This window comes from Sapajus apella, unplaced genomic scaffold (genome assembly GCF_009761245.1).
Source record: "Sapajus apella isolate SASKATOON/1434 unplaced genomic scaffold, GSC_monkey_1.0 scaffold43, whole genome shotgun sequence".
In the NCBI taxonomy this organism is placed as follows: domain Eukaryota; kingdom Metazoa; phylum Chordata; class Mammalia; order Primates; family Cebidae; genus Sapajus; species Sapajus apella.
Window position 1 is genome coordinate 14,978,125 of NW_022436983.1, and position 20,583 is coordinate 14,998,707.

The 20,583-nt window shown below is 57.1% G+C and overlaps 1 protein-coding gene across 9 annotated transcripts in view; it reads right to left on the minus strand.

Moving 5' to 3' along the window:
* HSPG2 (heparan sulfate proteoglycan 2) overlaps positions 1-20,583 on the minus strand; it is a 122,068-nt gene that overhangs the window by 48,895 nt on the left and 52,590 nt on the right. For 5 of the 9 annotated variants that reach the window (XM_032300713.1, XM_032300720.1, XM_032300719.1 and 2 more), the window contains 25 exons: positions 19,015-19,146; positions 18,710-18,854; positions 18,464-18,615; positions 18,226-18,372; positions 14,841-15,004; positions 14,178-14,357; positions 13,886-14,082; positions 13,630-13,777; positions 12,528-12,655; positions 12,112-12,198; positions 11,965-12,023; positions 11,719-11,786; positions 10,214-10,354; positions 9,925-10,101; positions 9,559-9,738; positions 9,326-9,444; positions 8,650-8,761; positions 8,375-8,488; positions 8,165-8,292; positions 7,690-7,776; positions 7,185-7,234; positions 6,806-6,900; positions 6,477-6,617; positions 6,039-6,230; positions 2,683-2,766 (listed from right to left, as the gene is read on the minus strand). In XM_032300713.1, the coding sequence (XP_032156604.1) occupies positions 2,683-2,766; positions 6,039-6,230; positions 6,477-6,617; positions 6,806-6,900; positions 7,185-7,234; positions 7,690-7,776; positions 8,165-8,292; positions 8,375-8,488; positions 8,650-8,761; positions 9,326-9,444; positions 9,559-9,738; positions 9,925-10,101; positions 10,214-10,354; positions 11,719-11,786; positions 11,965-12,023; positions 12,112-12,198; positions 12,528-12,655; positions 13,630-13,777; positions 13,886-14,082; positions 14,178-14,357; positions 14,841-15,004; positions 18,226-18,372; positions 18,464-18,615; positions 18,710-18,854; positions 19,015-19,146 (3,227 nt within the window). The remainder of the gene's footprint in view (positions 1-2,682; positions 2,767-6,038; positions 6,231-6,476; positions 6,618-6,805; positions 6,901-7,184; positions 7,235-7,689; positions 7,777-8,164; positions 8,293-8,374; positions 8,489-8,649; positions 8,762-9,325; positions 9,445-9,558; positions 9,739-9,924; positions 10,102-10,213; positions 10,355-11,718; positions 11,787-11,964; positions 12,024-12,111; positions 12,199-12,527; positions 12,656-13,629; positions 13,778-13,885; positions 14,083-14,177; positions 14,358-14,840; positions 15,005-18,225; positions 18,373-18,463; positions 18,616-18,709; positions 18,855-19,014; positions 19,147-20,583) is intronic. The other 4 variants (XM_032300718.1, XM_032300717.1, XM_032300716.1 and 1 more) reach the window with 1 other exon arrangement.

Here is a 20,583-nt window from a genome sequence, read left to right on the forward strand (position 1 = left end):
CCTGGGTTCAGGCAATTCTCCTGCCTCAGCCTCCTGAGTAGCTAGGATTACAGGCACGTGCCACCATGCCCAGCTAATGTTTTGTAATTTTAGTAGAGATGGGGTTTCACCATGTTGACCAGGATGGTCTCGATCTCTTGACCTCGTGATCCACCCGCCTCGGCCTCCCAAAGTGCTGGGATTACAGGCTTGAGCCACCGCGCCCGGCCTACTTTTTTTTTTTTAAAAGAGAGGGATGGGGTTGCCCTATGTGGCTCAGGCTGGTCTCAAACTCCTGAACGCAAGCAACCATCCTGCCTAAGCCTCCCAAAATGCTGGGATTACAGGCAGGAGCCACCACGCCTGGCTAATCTATTTTTTAAGAGACAGGGTTTCATTATATTGTTTAAGCTGGTCTCAACTCCTGGCCTGAAGCGATCCTCCAGCCTGAGCCTCCCAGTGTTAGGACTGCAGGTGCGAGCCATAGCATGCAGCTCCAGCACTGTGATTGTAAGGGCAGGCTCCACGGTCTGAATGACCTGGGTTCAAACTCCAGCTCTACTAGCTATACAGCCTTGGACAAAGTGCTTAACCTCTCTGAGCTCTACTCTCCTCACATGGAAACAGGAGTAAAAATCACACCCACTTTAAAGAATATCATGAGAGTTAAGTACTACAGGACACAAATGGTGAGAACGCACATCACACACGATAACCCTGCACGACTCCAGCTCCACCCTCGGCTCCAGCAAGTAGCTTCTTTTTTTTTTTTTTTTTTTTTTTTTTTGAGACGGAGTTTCACTCTTGTTACCCAGACTGGAGTGCAATGGCGCGATCTCGGCTCACCGCAACCTCCGCCTCCTGGGTTCAGGCAATTCTCCTGCCTCAGCCTCCTGAGTAGCTGGGACTACAGGCACGAGCCACCATGCCCAGCTGATTTTTTGTATTTTTAGTAGAGACGGGGTTTCACCATGTTGACCAGGATGGTCTCGATCTCTTGACCTCGTGATCCACCCGCCTCGGCCTCCCAAAGTGCTGGGATTACAGGCGTGAGCCACCGCGCCCGGCTGCAAGTAGCTTCTTATCCTCACCCCTCAACCTCCCTGTCTCACCTGCTTCTCTGAATGTACCTTATGACGTGTCATGTCTATTCTTTACTGATTTTGTTTTTTGAGATGGAGTTTCACTCTTGTCACCCAGGCTGGAGTACGATGGTGAAATCTTAGCTCACTGCAGCCTCTACCTCCCGGGTTCAAGTGACTCTCCCACCTCAGCCTCCCAAGTAGTGGGATTACCTGTACCTGCCACCACACCCGGCTAGTTTTTTGTATTTTTAGTAGAGACAGGGTTTCGCCATGTTGACCAGGCTGGTCTCAAACTCCTGACCTCAGGTGATCTGCCTGCCTCAGTCTTCCAAAGTGCTGCAGTTACAGGCAGGAGCCACTGTGCCCAGCCAGGAAGCTGATTTTTTTGTTTGTTTGCGGCAGAGTCTTGCTCTGTCACCCAGGCTGGCGTGCAGTGGCATGATCTTGGCTCACTGCAATCTCTGCCTCCTAGGTTCAAGTGATTCCACGGTCTTAGCCTCCTAAGTAGCTGAAATTATAGACATGTGCCACCATGCCCAGCTAATTTTTGTGTTTTTAGTAGAGACGGTGTTTCGCCATGTTGGCCAGGGTGGTCTTGAACTTCTGACTTCATGTGATCCACCCACCTCGGCCTCCCAAAGTGCTGAGATTATAGGCGTGAGCCACTGTGCCCAGCCTGTTATGTGTATTCTTAAGAGGTACTTGAAATTGTTGGAGCAGGCCAGGCGCAGTGGCTCACCCCTATTATCTCAGCACTTTGGGAGGCCAAGGTGGGTGGATCACCTGAGGTCAGAAGTTCAAGACCAGCCTGGCCATCTTGGTGAAACCACATTTTTTTTTTTTTTTTTTGAGACGGAGTTTTACTCTTGTTACCCAGGCTGGAGTGCAATGGCACAATCTCGGCTCACTGCAACCTCCGCCTCCTGGGTTCAGGCAATTCTCCTGCCTCAGCCTCCTGAGTAGCTGGGACTACAGGCACGCGCCACCATGCCCCGCTGATTTTTTGTATTTTTAGTAGAGATGGGGTTTCACCATGTTGACCAGGATGGTCTCGATCTCTTGACCTCGTGATCCACCCACCTCGGCCTCCCAAAGTGCTGGGATTACAGGCGTGAGCCACCGCGCCCGGCCGAAACCACATCTTTAAAAAAAAAAAAAAAAATTGTTGGAGCAAAACGAAGGCAGTATCAATACTCATCTGAGGCCAACGCCAGCGCTCATGGTGATGGTAACAGTGATACCAAGGTTGCCAGGAATGATCATCGGATGGACGCGGAGCTCTGGGAGGCCAGGGCTCACTCTGCCTGCTCTGTCTGTATGCGATGCAGCATACAGTAAGTACTTAATTAGTGCTTCTTAAATGACTGAATGCAGTCCAAAAACTAGGCCAATGTCTAGACACAAGGTCAAGGGAGCCCAGAAAAAGGCCCTGCTGAAGGATGTGGGCAGAGCTGAGTTCAGTCTCAGCTGTGCTTTGACCTGAACGTGGGACCCCAGGCAAGTCCCTACCGACCGTGGGCCTCGGTCTCCCCATTGTGTCATAAAGGGCCTTGACAAAGGGCCCTCTGATATTGTAGGATTCTCTGACACACCTAGAATCCCCCCAAATCCTTGTTACCTTGTCCCCCAGGAAGACCTGCGGCAGCTGCCAGTAATAGAGGCTTCCAGGGAGCAGAGAGAAGCCTTCGTAGGAGAGAGAGAACTAGGACGGAAGGACAGGTGGTGAGAGCCGTGGGAAGCAGGCGCGGGTGGGAGGGCAGAGACAGTCTTGGCAGGGGTGGACTGTCACAGGAGGGAGGCCCGGTGGCAGGGCAGAGAGGCAGACACCCACCCCCACCCGACAGTGCAGGTCCCGGCCCCGCTCTTTGGACAACTTTCTTCCCAATCCTGGCCCAGGCCGCCAGCTGCTCTCTCTGGGTGTGGCCTGGGTCCGCTTCTCCTCCCATCTGGTGGGTCTTTTGTGGACCCCAGCGTTTACACAGCACATTAGTCAACAATTTCAATGGGGTGGGCCTTTTCATATGTATTTAAAGAGAGTAACCAGCATAACTGGGTTGGTATATGATTGATTGAAAGGAAAATTGGAAAGAAATAATAGTCCAAGTAGTTTACAGAAATTGTGAAGTTGGTTCAGAAATGAGTGAAATCTAGAAAATATGATGGGTGGGGATCCCTTGATGGGCACCTTGGCACATACCTGAGAGCCTAGTGGGAAAGACAGAGAAGAGGAGGAGGAGGAGGAAGCGGGTAGCGCTCGCAGAGCAGCTGCAGGCTGAGGATGAGGGGAGAGCCCCCGGGGAGGGGGTTGGGGATGGGCAGCAAAGCTGGACAGGAGCTGCCAGATCTCAGCATCCATTCGTCTCTGAGCCTCGTCCACCTGGGGACCAGGAGCCGAAGGGCAGTGGAAGGGAGCAGAGAGGGACAGAAAGGACGCCCATGAGGTTTCACCTCCCCCCGGGCCCAGCTAGTCACCCGCTCTGCATTGTCAGCTCACAAGCGCTGATACCTGGCGCTTCGGCCCTTGTACCCATTGCCCTCTTGTTCCTCCTGAGCCAGGCAGGGATATCCTGGGATGGGCTTAGCTGCCTGTGGGCTAAGACTGATGGGACAAGCCCTACAGAGGGTACCCAGCAAGGGAGGGGCAGAAGTGCTGGAGGCAGCCCAGGGCATCTGTGGTAGGGCTGCTGCTCCTCGCCCTGACTCTCTGTGTGTGCCCTGGTACCAACCCAAGCCATTCATGGCTCTGGTATGTTTCCTAAGGATGATACCGGAACAGACCAGGCATCAGGTTGGGGCCTGGCCTGGCACAGGGGAAACGGGCCAGGAGGGCCGGGGCCTTCGTTCAGGTGCCTGCCTGCACTCAGCTCTCTGGCCTCTTCCCTGGGGCCCCAGGTATGACCCGTCCCAGCCAGGCCCTCAGTTACCTGTGATGCCCGCTGTGCCCAGTCCCTGCCCTCTGGGGGCCCCAGGATCCTCCCAGCTGTCATGGCTGCCCGCAACTGCTCCTCTGAGAGGGACGTGCGGTTCTGATGGGATGGAAGGAGGAGGCCAGCTCAGACCTCCCAGGGTCCCAGAGCCGGAGCCACGGGCAGGTCCTCTACCCATGGACGTGGTAGTCAGAAAGGCCCACACTAATTGGGAAGAAAGATGCATGCTCCCCTTTCCAGGCTGGCACCCAGGGGTTAACCTCAGGCCACCCACGTGCAGGCAGGGGTTAATGGTGGTTGCTTGGGAGGCAGGGCCAGGGGAACCTGGTGGGCTAGATACAGTCCTGTGGATCAGCATGAGGTTAGTCTCCCTGCTACCTCGGTTGCCATTCTGACTTCAGACAGTTGGCACTAGAACCAGACCACACAGCAGGTGAGGCAAGGTGGGGCACACACCCTCCTGGCTCCAACCCTGGGGCCATGGGACACTGCCTGGATTTATGCAGACTCCTGATACATTGGGCACTGCACATCTCCCCACCCAGGGCTGGGAGCACCCGAGGAGGCGCCACACTGCATCACGCCAGCTTCACACCACACACATCCTGTGCCTACCTGGTGAGCCCGGCGCATCCGAGCAAAGTATGCCTCCTGCTATGGGGTGCAGGGAAGTGCCAGGACAGGAGACAGAGAAAGGTCTGAGAATTGCAGGACAGGGCAGCAGGAAGGCCAGGAGGTAGTGAGCCCCAGAGGGGCGAGGGGAGAAGGGACTGAAGGCAGCCAGCCCCCAGAGAAGCCTGGAGTACCTGGCTCTGTCCAAGAAGCGAGGATGGGGCAACCCCAGAGCACCCCTCCTAGGTGTCCCTGGTCCCCTCGCCTCCTGCCTGGGGGCATATCAGCTGGAACACTGGCCTCAGCCAGCAGTGGCCTCCTGTGCCAAGACCCACTTTCCCTGGGTACCACCGATGCCTGTGCTGCTCAAGGAACACATTTGGGCAGGCTGTCCCAGAGCCCGTCCCAGAGCCCACCCTCAACACCGTCGCCATCACCATCATCACCTCCCACCAGACCACGTTCTGGAGTAGCAAAGACAGATTCACCTCTGACTGGCAGAGTATATATATATATTTTTGGAGACAGTGTCTTACTCTGTCACCCAAGCTGGAGTGCAGTGGTGCAATTGTGGCTCACTGTAGCCTCCCCCTCCCAGGCACCAGTGATCCTCCCACCTCAACCTCCCTAAGTAGCTGGGACTACAGGCATGCACCAACACGGCCAGCTAATTTTTTGTATTTTTTGTAGAGATGGAGTTTCATCACGTTGCCCAGGCTGGTCTTGAGCTCCTGAGCTCAAGTGATCCTCCCACCTCAGCCTTCCAAAGTGCTGGGATTACAGGCGTGAGCTCTGGCCTTCCGCAGAGCATTTTAGGGGCAGCCTCTGAACTGGGTTTGGATCCCCCGCATTCCCACCTCCCAGCTTGGGACTCTGGGTAAATTACAGAGCCCCTCTTCCCTTAGATTCCTTATTCGTGAAAAGGGGCAGCAGTAGGACCTGGCTCATGCAGTTGTGACTTGAGACTTACAAAGGATGCTGCCTAGCACATGGTGAGAGCTCAACAGGCATGACCCAGGCTGAGAGTTACTGTGGCCGACACAAGCAGAGCCAGCAGCGTGGATGAGTGGAGTGGGAGGTGTGAATGACACTGAAACCGTGTCTCACTTGTCTTTATATTTCTTGGTCTCTCCCAGGACCTGTTTGTTGAATAACTGCATGAAAGCTAAAAGTCATGAATAGTTGAGCACTTATTATGTGCCAGGCATGATCTCCAGTCCTCCCAGCCACCATGACGTTGAGGTTTATCAAATGGTATCTGGCTGGCAAGCAGCAGAGCTGGGGTTTAGACTGATGTCTATGGGACTGCAAAGGCCACATGCCTAACCACGATGTGGCCAGGCACGTGGCAGGTGTGTGTCTGCTGAGAGAGATGGCTTAGAGGGGAACTTGGGTCTGAGTCACGGCTGACCCTGGTGCCGGGCTGGGGGCCCACCTTGTCTCCCTGGTATGTCTCCGGCAGCTGCCAGTAAAAGGACTCGTGGCCGAGGTGGGCGAAGTTGCTGAAAGAGAGCTGGGCACCCTCGGGCACAGGTTCCACAGTGAATTCTCCTGTCAGGCGGCTGTTCCGCTGCGGGTTCACCAGGGCAAAGCCCTGGAAGTCCCCAGGGGCAAAGTGGGTAGAGATCTGGCAGGGGAAGGAGGAGGTGGTATCAGCCTGGGCACTGAGGCAGGCACCTTGGTGAGGGATGGGACATGGGAGGGTGTTAAGGTGGGGGAAGGCGGTCTGCTGAGATCAGGGCTGGGAGAGAAATAATCGGGGCATATGAGGGTACTGGGGCAGGGGTGAGGGTCACCGGGCTCAGTGATGAGATGGACAATAGCAGGCAGCAGGCGGCGGCCCCGCCTGGGGCTGGGCAGCACAGGCTCTCACCAGGTGGCGCGTGTAGGCGGAGCTGGCACACTGCTGGGTGATGCCCATACAGAAGCAGGGCAGGCAGCCGTCAGGGTTGCTGGCGCTCAGGTGGAAGTGGTGGGGCCGGCAGTGGCTGCAGGTGAGGCCTTCCACCTGGGCCTGGGTGGATGGATGGAAGGAGGCAGGCAGGGGACTCGGTGGGTATCCTGTACCCCCAGCAGCCCCGGGCAGCCCCTGCCCTGCCCCCCATGCCCAGGTCTCAGCTTCCATCAGATGGTGCCTGATTTCCCCACAGGCCCCAGGCAGCAGGGCAGCGCAGGCCCTCAGGGGCAGGGATTCGGACTGACCTTACACTGGCACTGACCAGCAGCATCACACTGGCTGCTGACGCTGCCTTGGGGGTCACAGTGGCAGCCTATGGGCCCTGGCACCAGGTCATCTCCTGAGGTGGAAGAAAGTCATGGCTGGAGCCCCAAGCCCTCCACCCAGCACCCCTCTTCCCTCCACTCTGCTTGGCACCGAGCGGGAGCTCTGACTTCTGACATGGGCACATCACGCTCTCACAACAGCCCTCGGAGGCAGTGGGGCCTGTTCCTATCCCCATTTTACAGATGAAGAAACTCAGGCTCAGAGAGGCAAAGCCAAAAGGGAGTAAAGCCTTCTGTCCCAGCTCTGTGCTAGGACACTGAGTAACCCGACCCCAACGACCTCCCCAGTCCTACTCACTCCGGCATGGCTGGCCCTGGCTGGGGTTGCCATGGTAGCCAGGAGCACACCTGCAGAGAGAGAAAGCCTCTGATGAATTTTGGGTGAAGAGAAGCAGAACCCCGGGGCTGGGCTGGGGACCCCATATTAAATTCAATGGCCTCGTGCCCTGGAAGAAACCAACAGCCTGACTCGCCCATGTGACGGGCTGAGAAGAGCAAGGACCCGCCCTGGACCGCACAGCAGTAAATCCGGGCAGTCAGGAGCCCAGGAGCTTTGGAAAGAAGCAGGGGTTTTGTGGGAAGACTCTGGCCTGGCTGGGGCAGGGGCCAGGGGGCTGGAGGTGAACCGCAGGCCAGGATGCATGTCTGAGGGTCCTGAATTCTGGGCTAGAGGTTGAGGCTCCCAAGGAGGGGAGCTGACCATCTTCTGGGGGTTAAGACTGGGAGGAATCAGGCATCCCTGATTCCTCCGGGTCAGGAGGGCTGGGCCCTGCTGTGCGTGTCCCCCCTGTCCCCCGCCTCACCTCTCGCAGTGACGCCCACTGTGGCCTGGGGAGCACGCGTCACAGGTCGGGTGGCCGTCTGTGTCCAGAAAGCACGTGTGGGCAGCCCTGAGTGTGGGGGGCAGATTTCTAGTCAGGTACGCAGTGGCTCCTTCTTCTCCTTGATCCTCCTTCAGGACCAGGGGAGGGGAGGGGAAGAATGGGCAGGTGAACTAATGTGTCCTGAGTGCCACTGCGTGCCTGGCACTATGCTAAAAGAGTTCCACGAGCATCAGCTCATTCAACTCTCGCACAGGGGCTGAGGAGCGTGGACTACCCTATTTCACAGAGGAGGCAGCATAGCCCTGAAAGTGAAGTGTATCTCACACCAAGCGACACACTGAGATGGTGGCGAGGCCAGGATTAAACACTGCCTCTCAGAAGGGCCGGAGGAAGGGCACGTGGGGGGTAGTGGACGTTTCAGGGCAGGGCAGGTGCAGGCAGGGGCCGGACGCACTGGCCGGCAGCAGGGTCTCCGTAGCAGGGGCACAGCTGGCAGTCCTGTGATGTCCCCTGCTGGGCATCCCCGTAGTATCCTGGCTGGCACTGTTCACACCGAGGGCCCTCCGTGTGATGCTGGCAGCCCTGGTGGAGCAGAAGGTGAGTGGGGGTTGGGCCCCCAGAGGCCACAGATCACTGGGGTGGGAGGAAGGAGGGTGGGACTCACCTGGCAGGCACCTGTCTCAGGCTCGCAGGCCTCTGAGTGGCCATGGCAGCTGCAGCGTTCGCAGGTACCCAGGTAGAGGCCGCTGGGCATGCGTGTGTAGCCTGTGTCACAGTCCTGGGGGCAGAAAGCTGGCAGTAGGGGGGCCTTCCTGGACACGGCCCACTCGGGTAGGGCACTGAATGGCCAGGGCTGGGGAGGTGGGGTGGGCTTATGGAGGAGGGGCAGGGAGCACCATGGATGGAGCTGGCTAGGCCGGGGTGGGGCCCAGGACTTACCTGGCAAGACGGGCCACGGTACCCGGGCGGGCAGGAGCAGTGCTCTACCTCCAGCGCGGGGTCCTGGCCGGTTTCCTCAGGCACAGCCACGTCCATGCTGATGCCAGAGACCCTGGGCATGACAAGATCCAGTGTGAACAGGAGCATTGTGCCAGGCACGCCTGGAGCCTCCACTGGGGGCCTGGTTAGTCCTCCCACAGCACTGTCCAGGTCTCCAGAGGCTGCGAGGGCGGACAGCGCTACCTGCAACTGACTCTAAACTACCACCCATCCTCGCCTGGAGAGGTTACACCACCCTGTTCCCCTGGGGTAGTCAACGACAGGATGATACCGGCTACAAGAGCCCCTGTGCCTGAAAGACAGACCACTCTACGGCGAGTGACTCTCCAGAGCTCCCGTGGGCTGAGGCTGAGGCTAGACTTGACCTGTGACCACATCCCTTTGTGGGCCCTTCCCCTCCTGCGTCTCTCCCCTTGTCAATCTTGTGCACCCCAATCCCTGCCTCAGGCTTCCTTCAGCCTGTAAGGGAGGCATTGTTAGACTCTCCATTTTACAGATGGCGAAATTGAGGCTCAAAAGGGTTGCATAGTCTGTATGCGGCTGTGCCACACTGCACCGCTTAGACAGAGCCCCCTCCCCAAACCCACACTGATCCTCCTGCCCTGGCTCCAGACACCTGCTCTCAGCGGGCTGCTGGGCGTAGGATGCTCGGATCAGGAGGGTGTCGATGCCTGCCAGCGCCATCAGCAGGTGCTCCCGTGTGGCTGGCTGCCCATCGGGCCGCTGCCAGGCTTCCTGCCAAGAAAAGGACAGCTGTGCTCAGTGCCTGACGTCCTGGAGTATTTATGCAGGAGAGACAGAAGCAAGGGCCAGCCCGCACCCCTACCCCCAGGGGGCAGTGCTGCTCACCTCCCGGAAGGGCACAGTGAAGGTGCTGGGCTGGCCGGGGCCGGGCTCCTGGGCCCCGTGGTGCTCTAGGACGATATTGTTACCTTGCAGCACCACCAATGGCTGCCCGCGCAGGGGTGCGGAGCCTGGCTGGGGCCGCTGGGTCACTGTGAAGCGCAGCTCTCCTCCGTAGGAGGTCACCTGGGACCGGGGGTAGACAGGAGCTTAGCAGGGTCCCCGAGTCGGGCCCTGTCACTGCTCCAGCCACCTTTTCCATGCCGTGTATCTCACTATTCTCCCAAGGCACCATGACCCTCCTGCCTCCAAGCCTTTGCCCGTGCTGTTCTCGCTGCCTGGAGTTTCCTTTCCCTTCCAACCCCTACCCACCTTGTCTCCAAGGAAGCTTGCAGGGAGGCTCCAGAAGTAGGGTCCAGATAGGAGTCTGTGGAAGGAGGAGAAGCCCAGTTCCCCGGGCGTGGGGGAGAAGATGCCATCATTGGTGGAGTGGGTGCTTTCGGCGTTGGTCACGGCGAAGTGGGCAGGCTTCTCGGAGACCCCGTGCACCTGGGAGGAGGAGAAAGGGCTGGGATGGGGGCCGGGGCCTGGGACTGGGACTGGCACTTGGTGCATCCAGCCTGGGGCTGGGCGGTCCTGCCCGCCCACCTTGCAGAGGTACCTGGGCGCGGCTCCAGGAAGAGCTGGTGCACTGGCGACTGACACCCATGCAGAAGCACTTGAGGCAGCCGTCGGGGTTTTGGGTGCTCAGGTGGAAAGAGCCGTTGGCACATTCATTGCACAAGCGCCCCACCACGTTGTTCTGCAGGTACAGAGTTGGAGCTGAAGGACAGCCCGTGGGAGGGGCCGCCTGGAGCTTCAGGCCGAATCCACCCACAGTCTACACAGGTACCCAAGACCCAGAGGAGCCACTGAAAGGGCACATGTGGCCGGGCACGGTGGCACACGCCTGTAATCCCAGCTACTTGGGAGGCTGAGGAAGGAGAATCGCTTGAACCCGGGAGGTGGAGGTTGCAGTGAGCCGAGATCATATCACTGCACTCCAGCCCGCGTGATAGGAGGGAGACTCCATCTCAAAACAAACAAACAAACAAAGGAAGAGCACATGTATAAGGTGTCATCATCTGAACAATAATTCCCACTTAAGAGCTTAGGCAAGCATTTTTCCCTTTTCTCTTTGGCTACCAGGGGCCTCACCAATAAATTTAGATTTAAAATACAGCAACTTAATTAAAATAATCGCTGCCACTATTTATGGAGCATTTCATGCACTGTTCTGGTTTCCATTCAACATCACCTCATTTAAGCCCCCTAAGGACCTTGAGAGGTAGGTGATATCTCCAGCCTTCACATGAGGAAACAGAGGTTCAGGGATGTGAAATGACTTGCACAAAGTTACTCAGCTTGCTCATCCACTCTGGGATTTAAGATCAGGAGTGCTTGACTTCAGAATCAATCCATTATTTTTCACATACTCACATTCTTTTTTTTTTTTTTTTTGAGATGGAGTTTTGTTCTTGTTGCTCACACTGGAGTGCAGTGGTGCAGTCTCAGCTCACTGCAATCTCTGCTTCCCAGACTCAAGCGATTCTCCTGCCTCAGCCTCCCAGGTAGCTGTGATTACAGGCACCTGCCACCACACCTGGCTAATTTTTGTATTTTTAGTAAAGACGGCGTTTCACTATGTTAGCCAGGCTGATCTTGAACTCCTGACCTCAAGTGATCTGCCCGCCTTGGCCTCCACAGTGTTGGGATTACAGGCATGAGAAACTCACCCGGCCGATGCTCCCATCCTAACGCAAGTGACCTCCCTTTTCTGAGCCTCCATTTTTTCACATCACAAATTGGGGACACTAATATCTACATCATTGTATCAATGTGACAGTGGACAAAGTATGGCGAATACAAAGGTACAATGCAGATACAAAGGCTGCACAAAGCATGACTGGGACTTGAACTAGGTGGCCCCACTCCCTAACCAGAGCAACTTGCCAACGCCAGGCCACCTCTCCTGGTGCGGAAGACCAGTCAGCCAGGCCCACCAGCTCTGACTAGGTTACCGCCCACTGGCCAAGGGGCTATGGAGAGGACAGAGCTTCCTTACTCCTTCTCCCAGCTGTGGTGCTGGGCCCAAGACCCCTGGGTGGGTGGCAATGGCATGTGTACCTTACAGCGGCAGGCCTCCCCAGAGGTCCCCATGCTGCCACGCTCATCACAGCGCACAATCGCCTGGTCTGGAACACAAGGCAGGTGTTGGCAGGCAGGTGGGAATGGGATAGACATGGTCTAGGCAGAGAGAGGAAGAGTGGCCCCCCAAGGATCACGAGCTGGGGCGGGGAGGGAGGGTGCCTGGTGTGCAGCCCAGGTGGGGTTGGGGTGTGGGTGTCATGGGATGGTGGCAGCCATACTCACTGATGGGCCTGCACTTCCCATCAGGCTGGATGGGGTTCCCCTCGTATCCGGGGGCACAGCTAGGGGAGAGAGGGCACTGCCATCAGTGGCACTTCCATGACCCTGCCCAGGAAACCCCTTCCTGCAGCCCCCGAGGCTCTCCCTCACCTCTCGCAGCGGCGGCCGGTGTAGCCTGGGGCACAGGCGTCACATGTGGCTTGGCCATCCGTGTCCAGGAAGCAAGTGTCTGAGAATCTGTGGATATCATGTGGACAGGGCACGGGGCAGGGCTGGGGTCAGGCTTTCTACTCCCACCCTGGGAAACAACTGCCGTCCACACAGACACTGTGTGCCATGAGGCATGACGCCATCTCCCTGCCCGGCAGCCTCACAGCAACTGTGGGAAGGCAGGTGGCCCATTATGCGGAAAAGGAAACTGAGGCCCAGAGAGGTCAAGGAGCATGGGATAACTTAGTGACCAGGCTGAGATCTGAATCCGAGCCTCCTGCCTCCCTGCCCAGAGTATTCTCCTGGCCTGTTGCACTGCCCCCGGCCAAACCCCCCCACCCTGAGCGGGGGCTGACCTGCGGGAAGCATCGATGTATGGGCAAGGGCAGGGCCGGCAGGCGGTGGCCGTGGCCTTTGTGGCATCCCCAAAGAAGCCAGACTTGCACTTGTTGCATTGCGGTCCCTCCGTGTTGTGCTGGCAATTCTAGGAGGAGGAGGGCGTGGCTCAACTTCGAGAGCAGAACTGGGCCAGATGCTGAGGGGGGCCTGTGAGGCTGCCTGGCTCAGTCTCCCCAACATGCTGGAGGCACAGCTTTGCAGACAGGGGAGCATCAGCGGCAACCACTTACAGATGACGGGGAGCTCGTCGCCTTACGTGGCAGCCTATCCCATAGATGGTTCCAAATGCCTGTTTTTTAATGACCTAAACCTGCCACCCTCTTCCAATCAGCACCCACTGGCCAGTTCTGCTGTCCAGAGTCCGTCTCTTCTACCTGACGCCTTTGCAGCGATTTGGATGACAGTGCTGCCCTCCTTGGGCCTTCCCTTCTGTCAGCTCCACAATCCCAGCTCTGACCACTATTCCTAAGAAATAAATACGACCCAAAGGGCCTCTCCCGCTTACGGCTGCCCTCTGAAGGACCATGCTTCTTCATCTGGTACTCTCCAGGATTAGTCTATGAAGGTGGAGGAGGGGAGGGCCATCACCGGACGCTGTATCTCTGGGTTTTTTTTGGGGGGTGGGGGGACAGAGTCTTGCTCTGTTGCCCAGGCTGGAGTGCGGTGGTGTGATCTCGGCTCACCGCAACCTCCACCTCCCGTGTTCAAATGACTCTCCTGCCTCAGCCTCCTGAGTAGCTGGGATTACAGGCAGGTACCACCATGTCTGCCTAATTTTTGTATTTTTAGTACAGACGGGGTTTCACCATGTTGGCCAGGCTGGTCTCGAACTCCTGACCTCAAGTGATCCACCTGTCTTGGCCCCCTAAAGTGCTGAGATTATAGGTGTGAGCCACCTCGCCCAGCCTATATCTCTGTTATTGCATCCAGAGGCCATGATAGCTCATCTGCCAGCCATGAGTCACTGTGGAGGCTTGTGCTGAGCTCATGAGCACAGGCAGTCTCACACCTTGCTCCTGCTCCTATTTTAGTGTCCAAGAGCCAGCTGGCACTACTCACCAGGCAGTGGCCGTACACAGGGTCACAGGAGCTGGCATGGCCATTGCAATTGCAGCCAGAGCAGGTGCCCAGGTAGGGCCCACCAGGTACCCGAGTGAAGTGGGCATCACAGCTTTCACAGGACAAGCCAGAATAGCCAATGGGGCATCTGTGGGGACAGGACCGAGAGAGTCGCTGCAAGCACTGTGAGGCTCTGCCGCTTCTCCTCTATCCTTGTCAGGGTCTCTGTGGTTCCCAGTCCAGCCGGCTCAGGCACCTGCACTCCTCCACACTGTGGGCACGGCCATGGCTGGTGGCGTAGGTGACGGTGGTATCCATGGAGATGTCGCTCAGCCCCACGCTGGCCATCTTGGTGTTGTACACGGTCTGGATGAGTACAGCCTCCAGGCTCTGCAGCACCTGCAGCAGCTCCGCGCGCTGCACCGGCCGGCCAGACTCATGGACCCAATGCTCCTGAGTATGGGTGAAGGTGGCAGGGGTCACACATCAGCGCCTACCCAGCTGAAATCGCCCTTGACTCCCAGCCTAAGAGCTTGGGTGCCACCCACCTCAGAGAACTGGACCTGGCGCTGGTTCAGAGCACCGGGTTGGGTGGGTGTGTGGCCTCGGGAGAGGAGGCGGTATCCGGCGCCCACGAGGACCACGTCCGGCCGCTGCACTGGCTCCAGCATGCCCCGGGCCAGCTCGTAGCGCACGTTGTAACGTAGGGAACCACCATAGGAGTCCACCTGGCGACAGGGTGGATCAGGGCAGGTAGCTGTGGGCTCACTTGACACCCACCGTGCCTATGAGGTGCCTACAGTCTTCCAGCTCCTCCCTCACTCTGCCTACCTGAGACTCACTGCATGCCAGGCACTGAGCTGGGCACAGGGAAACCGAGACAGGTAAGACTCAGGCCCTTACTCTAGGGTATTTGGTTCATGGCAGGGTATAGAATCATGCTGTGCACAGAGTGCCCAGGGAGGCCAGTGTGGTTGCACAGAACCCAGCACAGGCATGGGGAGTGGTCAGGGAGGACTCCCAGGAGGAGGAGGGGAGGCCAGTTCTTCTTCCCAAGCCAATAGTGCTGGGGAGAGGTCCTGCCCTGAATGGATGAGCCACTGCCATAGGAGGCTGCATCGGGGCATGGCAACACCGTTCCCCCCAAGTCTGTCTTGCTGTCCACCAGCTGCAGAGGGAGCGGAGCCCAAGTGGCAGCCCAGGCCCCTCACCTTGTTGCCCAGAAACTGCTCAGGCAGAGCCCAGAAGGAGTCGTGGACGAGGAAGCGGCGGGACAGGTCGACTAGCTGGAACTCGTGCAAGGCTGGGTCGATCTGCAGCTGCGTGGAGGAGAGGGGTGGCGTGCCGGGCTGCGCAGGCATCGTCACATTCACGCCTGTGGGGGGCAAGGAGGAGGCTGAGGGCTGCAGCCTGGGCCTGCCTGATACACCCATCTTGAGGGCCAGCAACCCAGAAAGACGGGAAAGTTCTAGGGAAATCTGATTTTCAGAAAACTTTGATCTCTCTTCCAAAGTTACGAAAATGCAGCTTTTGGCCATGCATGGTAGCTCGCGCCTATAATGCCAGTACTTTCGGAGGCTGAGGGGGGCGGATCACTTGAGGCTGAGAGTTCAAGACCAGCCTGGCCAACATAGTGAAACCCTGTCTCTACTAAAAATACAAATATTAGCTGGGCGTGGCAGTGCACACCTGGAGTCCCAGTTACTCAGGAGGCTGAGACAGCAGAATCACTTGAACCCTGGAGGCAGAGGCTGCAGTGAGCTGAGATCACGCCACTGCACTCCAGCCTAGGTGACACAGTGAGACTCTTTCTAACTCAAAAAAAAAAAGAAAAAGAAAATGCAACTTTTTTTCCCCTCCTTCCCAAATATTGGAGCAGCATTTCCCAAAGCATGCTCTGGGAATGAACGTCAATGCCATGGAATGAGAGCTGGGAACCATCTGGGAACCACAGGGTCAAAGAAAGGTCAAGGGGATTCTTTGCAGCAGGACCTCTCAGGGCTTTCTTGCTAAGAGACCCACAGGCTTTCAGGGTTGGAACACCTCTGTGGGCAGGAGAGCTGAAGAACAGGAGCCCAAGTCCAGGTGTGTGGTAGGCCTGGGCAGGGACCTCAGTTTCCCTAGCTGTAAGATGGTGCTTACAGTAGCCTCCCTCCGAGAGTGACAAAGTGCGCAAATTGACATAAAATGGCTAGCTCTTATTGCTGCTGCTGTTATGACGGCTCATCCAGTCTAACCCTCTCCTATGAACACACACGCACACACTCACCCCACACGGGAATTCCCTTGATGGCGCCCTCCCAGAGCTCTGGGACAGCTCCATGCTAGAAGACTTCGGTGGAGTGAAAATATCCTGTACCTACACTCTTCACTATGGTAGCTAGTAGGCTGGTGCAAAAGTAACTTGTGTTTTTGCTATTAAAAGTAACGGGTGTAGGCACATGTGGCCACCGAGCACTGGAGACATGTCTAGTGCTGCTCAGGAATGAATCGCTGTATTTCAATTTAAAAAGCCACGCATGCATGGCCAGTGACTGCCACATTGGATGATGCAGCTGTCGTGGTTGGGAGCGTCTGACCTCCAAAGGCCATCCCTCCCAGCTCTGGACAATTTTGACTCTTAGCAAGTTCTTCCTTACACGGAGTCCAATAGCTTCTTCCCTTCACCCTGAATTCATCCCCTGCAACGGGGGAGTCCAGCTCCTCATCTGCAGAATGACGGAGCACAGGCCCGAGGCTAGACTACTCCATCCTCTTTCCTCCCTGCCTTCCGGGGACGTCTTCAGGCCCCCTCCCTGCTGATCACCATGCACACACAGGCCACCTGGAATTCCCAGCACTCCCTCCCTGGACCATCCAGATTCCCGTCAGACAGCCCTGGGTTCATGTCTCCCTCGAAACGGCTGTATGAACCCAGGGAAGCCCCACAACCTCTCAGAGCCTTGGGGCTCTCATCTTAAAACTGAAATCAGCTCTGACCTTGCAAGGGTTATTGGCAGTTCAGGGACTGTCATGTCACGCCACAGGGCCAACTGCCTGCTCACCAAATCGTGGCTATGGCCATTAGCATTTTAAATATAATGGGGGACAACTTTGGGAGGTAACTAAGTTTTGTTTTGTTTTTAGAGATGCGGTCTCATTCTGTTGTCCAGGATGGAGTGCAATGGTGTGATCACAGCTCACTGCAGCCTCAACCTCCCAGACTCAAGAGATCCTTCTGCCTGAGCCCCTCAAGCAGCTGGAACTACAGGCACACACCACCATGCCTGGCTAATTTTTTATTTTTAATTTTTTGTAGAGATGGGGTCTCACTATGTTACCCAGGCTGGTCTTGAACTCATGGCTACAGGAATCCTCCTTCCCCTGTCTCCCAAAGTACTGGGATTACAGGCATAAGCCACCATGCCTGGCTCGGTAACTAAATTTTTTTTTTTTTTTTTGAGACGGAGTTTCGCTGCTGTTGCCCAAGCTGGAGTGCAATGGTGTGATCTCGGCTCACCACAACATCTGCCTCCCAGGTTCAAGCATCTTCTGCCTCAGCCTCCCAAGTGGCCGGGATTACAAGCATGCACCACCATACCTGGCTAATTTTGTACTTTTAGTAATTTTGTACCAACTCCATGTTGGTCAGGCTGGTCTCGAACTCCTGACCTCAGGTGATCTGCCCGCCTCAGCCTCCCAAAGTGCTGGGATTACAGGCATGAGTCACTGCGCCTGGCCACTAAGTTTTATACAAGTAATTTTTAGGTTCCTGAACCAACGAAAGGGCATAACGTGTGGTGAATGCTTTGGAGCTAACTCTCTACATGCGTTTAATCCTCTGAAACTCAGCAGGGTGAGGGCTGCTTCGGGCCAGGTGGGAAAGACATAGCTGAGACCTGAGCCCAAGTCTAGGAGGTGTCTGGGCTCATGCTCTCAGCCATCCTGTCATTCTGCCTCTCAGAGCCGGAAAGAACTAAGTCCAGCCACCTGCCTCTATCTTTGGGAAAACAGGCCCAGAGAAACCAAGAGACTTGCCCAAAGACACAGCGGCAGTACGTGGTGGGGCTGGAGGCCAGCCTCAGGCTAAGCAGACACCAAAGCCTAGGCTCTTATGCTCCGGGCACACTGGCACCTCTGTCTCTCAGAACAAGGACAGTGACCGTGACATTGGCAAGTACTTCCTGGGAGCTGACCACAGGCCGAGCACAATGCTGAGAGGCTTACAGCCATGAATCCAGGAAGTCCTTACAAAGCCCTCGGAGGTAGTTATTACTCCCCCCACCCAACTTTATAGATGAGGAAACAGACACAAGATAGCGGATAACTTGACCCAGGACACACAGGTAGTCAGCGTCCATGTCAGGATCCGACACAGGGCTCCAGAGCCCATCGTCTCTGTCACCGGAAGCAGGTAGGCAGCAAGTGGGGATTGGGCTTTTCCTAAAAATGTTGGTTTTCCCCTGAAATGCTTTTTTGACAGGGCTCAGTGTTTCTTCAGTGACTGATACTCCTTCCTGAAACCTGGCCCCGTCTGTCCGAATCTATCCTCTGTGCCCACTGGAGCCTGGTACCCACCTCCCACCTCCCACAGCGCTCACCCGCCCGCCAACGCACCCTTGAAGTCATTGGGTTGGTCAAAGCGCAGCCTGATCTGGTCCCGGAAGCGGCGGCTGCTCTGGCACACGCTGGTGAGACCAAAGCAGAAGCAGGGCAGGCAGGAGGCGCTGTGCTCCAGGTAGAAGTGGCCGTCGGGGCAGGGGCCTGCTGGGCGGCATGGGAGGGGGCTGCAGCCGGTCACGGGGGGCAGCCGGCTCCGCCCCCACACCCGGCAACACCTGCCCTCTGGCTGTACCTCGCTGTGGGACGAGCTCCAGGACCCCGTCAGGAATCCCAAACACCATGCCCCGGGCGTTCATGGCCTCACAGGTATAGGCACCCTGGTCTGACTCCTTCACGTCACGGATGATCAGTGTGCCACGGCCACCCTCACTGGTCACTGTCACCCTGGTGGGCCCCAAGACAAGTGGTGGGATCTGGCCTAGGGCCCTAGACCAGCCACCCCACGTTCCCATCCCAACACCTGGGCCCAGAGCCGCACCTGGGATGAGAGGGGATGTGGCCCCAGTTGAGCCTCCAGTTGATGATGGGGGTGGGGACTCCAATGGCCACACAGGTGAAGGTCACTGTCTGGCCCCGGGAAGCCTGGATGGACTCCTGGGGAGGTGTCACCACCTGGGGAGGCACTGAGGAGACCAGGGCAGGGGTGAGGGATAGAGGGTAAAGGAAGGAGTGGAGGGAGGGCTCCAAGGGGCTAGGCGGGAGAAGAGCGGAGGCTGAGGCTGTGGACAGAGGCCCCCAGAACCCAGCCCAGGGCCCACATCTCCACCCCAGCTCCCTACTCACTGCAGCCAAACTCGTCGCTACGGTCGGGACAGTCGCTGTCCTCGTCACAGTGGAAGCTGGCTGGGATGCACGTGTTGGTGGAGACACATCGGAACTGTGTGGGTCCGCACACTTCCTCAGGGCGCTTGGCGGCTGGGGACAAAGCCAGGTGGTTCTGGCTCTCATCTTGCCCACATGACCTGCAGCGGCCCTCGCCACGCCCAGCCCCTGCTGTACAACACTGTCCAGCTCACAGCCAGCATGACTCGGCCGCCAGCCGGCATCGAGCCCACTCGTCACATTACCCGGTCCCACCCCTCACTCCACTTGATTCCCCATGCCAGTCATGGCTGGCATGTCAATGTCACAACCACAGCACCACCCTGCTACCCTCAGAGTCACAGAAGTGCCATCTTGCACACATGGAGAAGACCCACGTCAAAGGCACAGCCAGTGGGGCTGGCATCTCTGGGCACCAGCAATGCCCCACACACCCTTCTCTACCAGAAAGGCCTGGCAAGGCACCTGGCACAGCATGGTCCCTGCAGGGCTCAGCACTCTGTGCTCCCATTGACAGGCCCTCTAGGGACTGGCCAGAGGCTGGAAGTAGCCCGGGACAAGGTCTGGGCCCTGCTAGGCCTCTCTACTGGCTGGTGACCAACGTTCTTCATCAGGGAAATGGAGTTTGAGAGAGACACAGACAGGGACAGAGAGGTCATAGCCATGCGGGGGCGGAAGCTGCGCTTCCACAGAGCAGGTTCGAGAGGATACCAGGAGGCAGCCACAAACACAGCTCAGGGGCTTCTGTTCCCCACACTTTCGGGATCCCACGAGGCCATTTGGCCTTCAGGTTTTCTTGTTCTGTGCTGTTGACAAGGACCTGTCCTTCCTTTGACTTCCCCAGCAGAGGTCCCTGAGAAGGGCCTTCCAACTAAAGCCCCCAGTTACTTTCTCTCTCCCAAGGGACTGTTGCTGTCAGGTAAGCTTAGAACCACGGAAAGGCATCCTCAAACTCCACCGGTCTATGGCACCATGCTGCCTGTCCCCAGCGCTTGCTGCGTAGTGGGCAGGGGAAGGAAGCCAAGGAGAAGCTGGACAAGCTCACAGCAGGAACATGGACATTCGCTCAGACACACCACCCAGGACCACAGAGAAGCACCTGAAGATTATCCTCAATCTCGCGCTAACAAACATCAGGCTTCTCATGGGACAGGACATACAGAAAGCCACCTGATGTGGTCTCTGCCTCTGCAGCCTCCCCCTCCTATTTATAACTGTCAGGATGCCCATAATGTCCACAGCATTAACTGGAAAGATGGATACCATGAGGGTCGAGCGGGAGGCTGGAAGGATGGATGGGAGGGAAGAAGGATGGCAGATGGATGGATGGATGGATGGATGGATGGATGGGTGGGTAGGTGGGTGGGTAGATGGATGGGTGGGTAGATTGATGGATGAGTGGATGGATGGATGGATGGATGGATAAGTGGAGAGGTGGGTAGATTGATGGATGGCTGGCTGGCTGGATGGGTGGGTGGGTGGATGGATGGATGGGTGGATGGATGGATGGATGGGTGGGTGGGTGGGTGG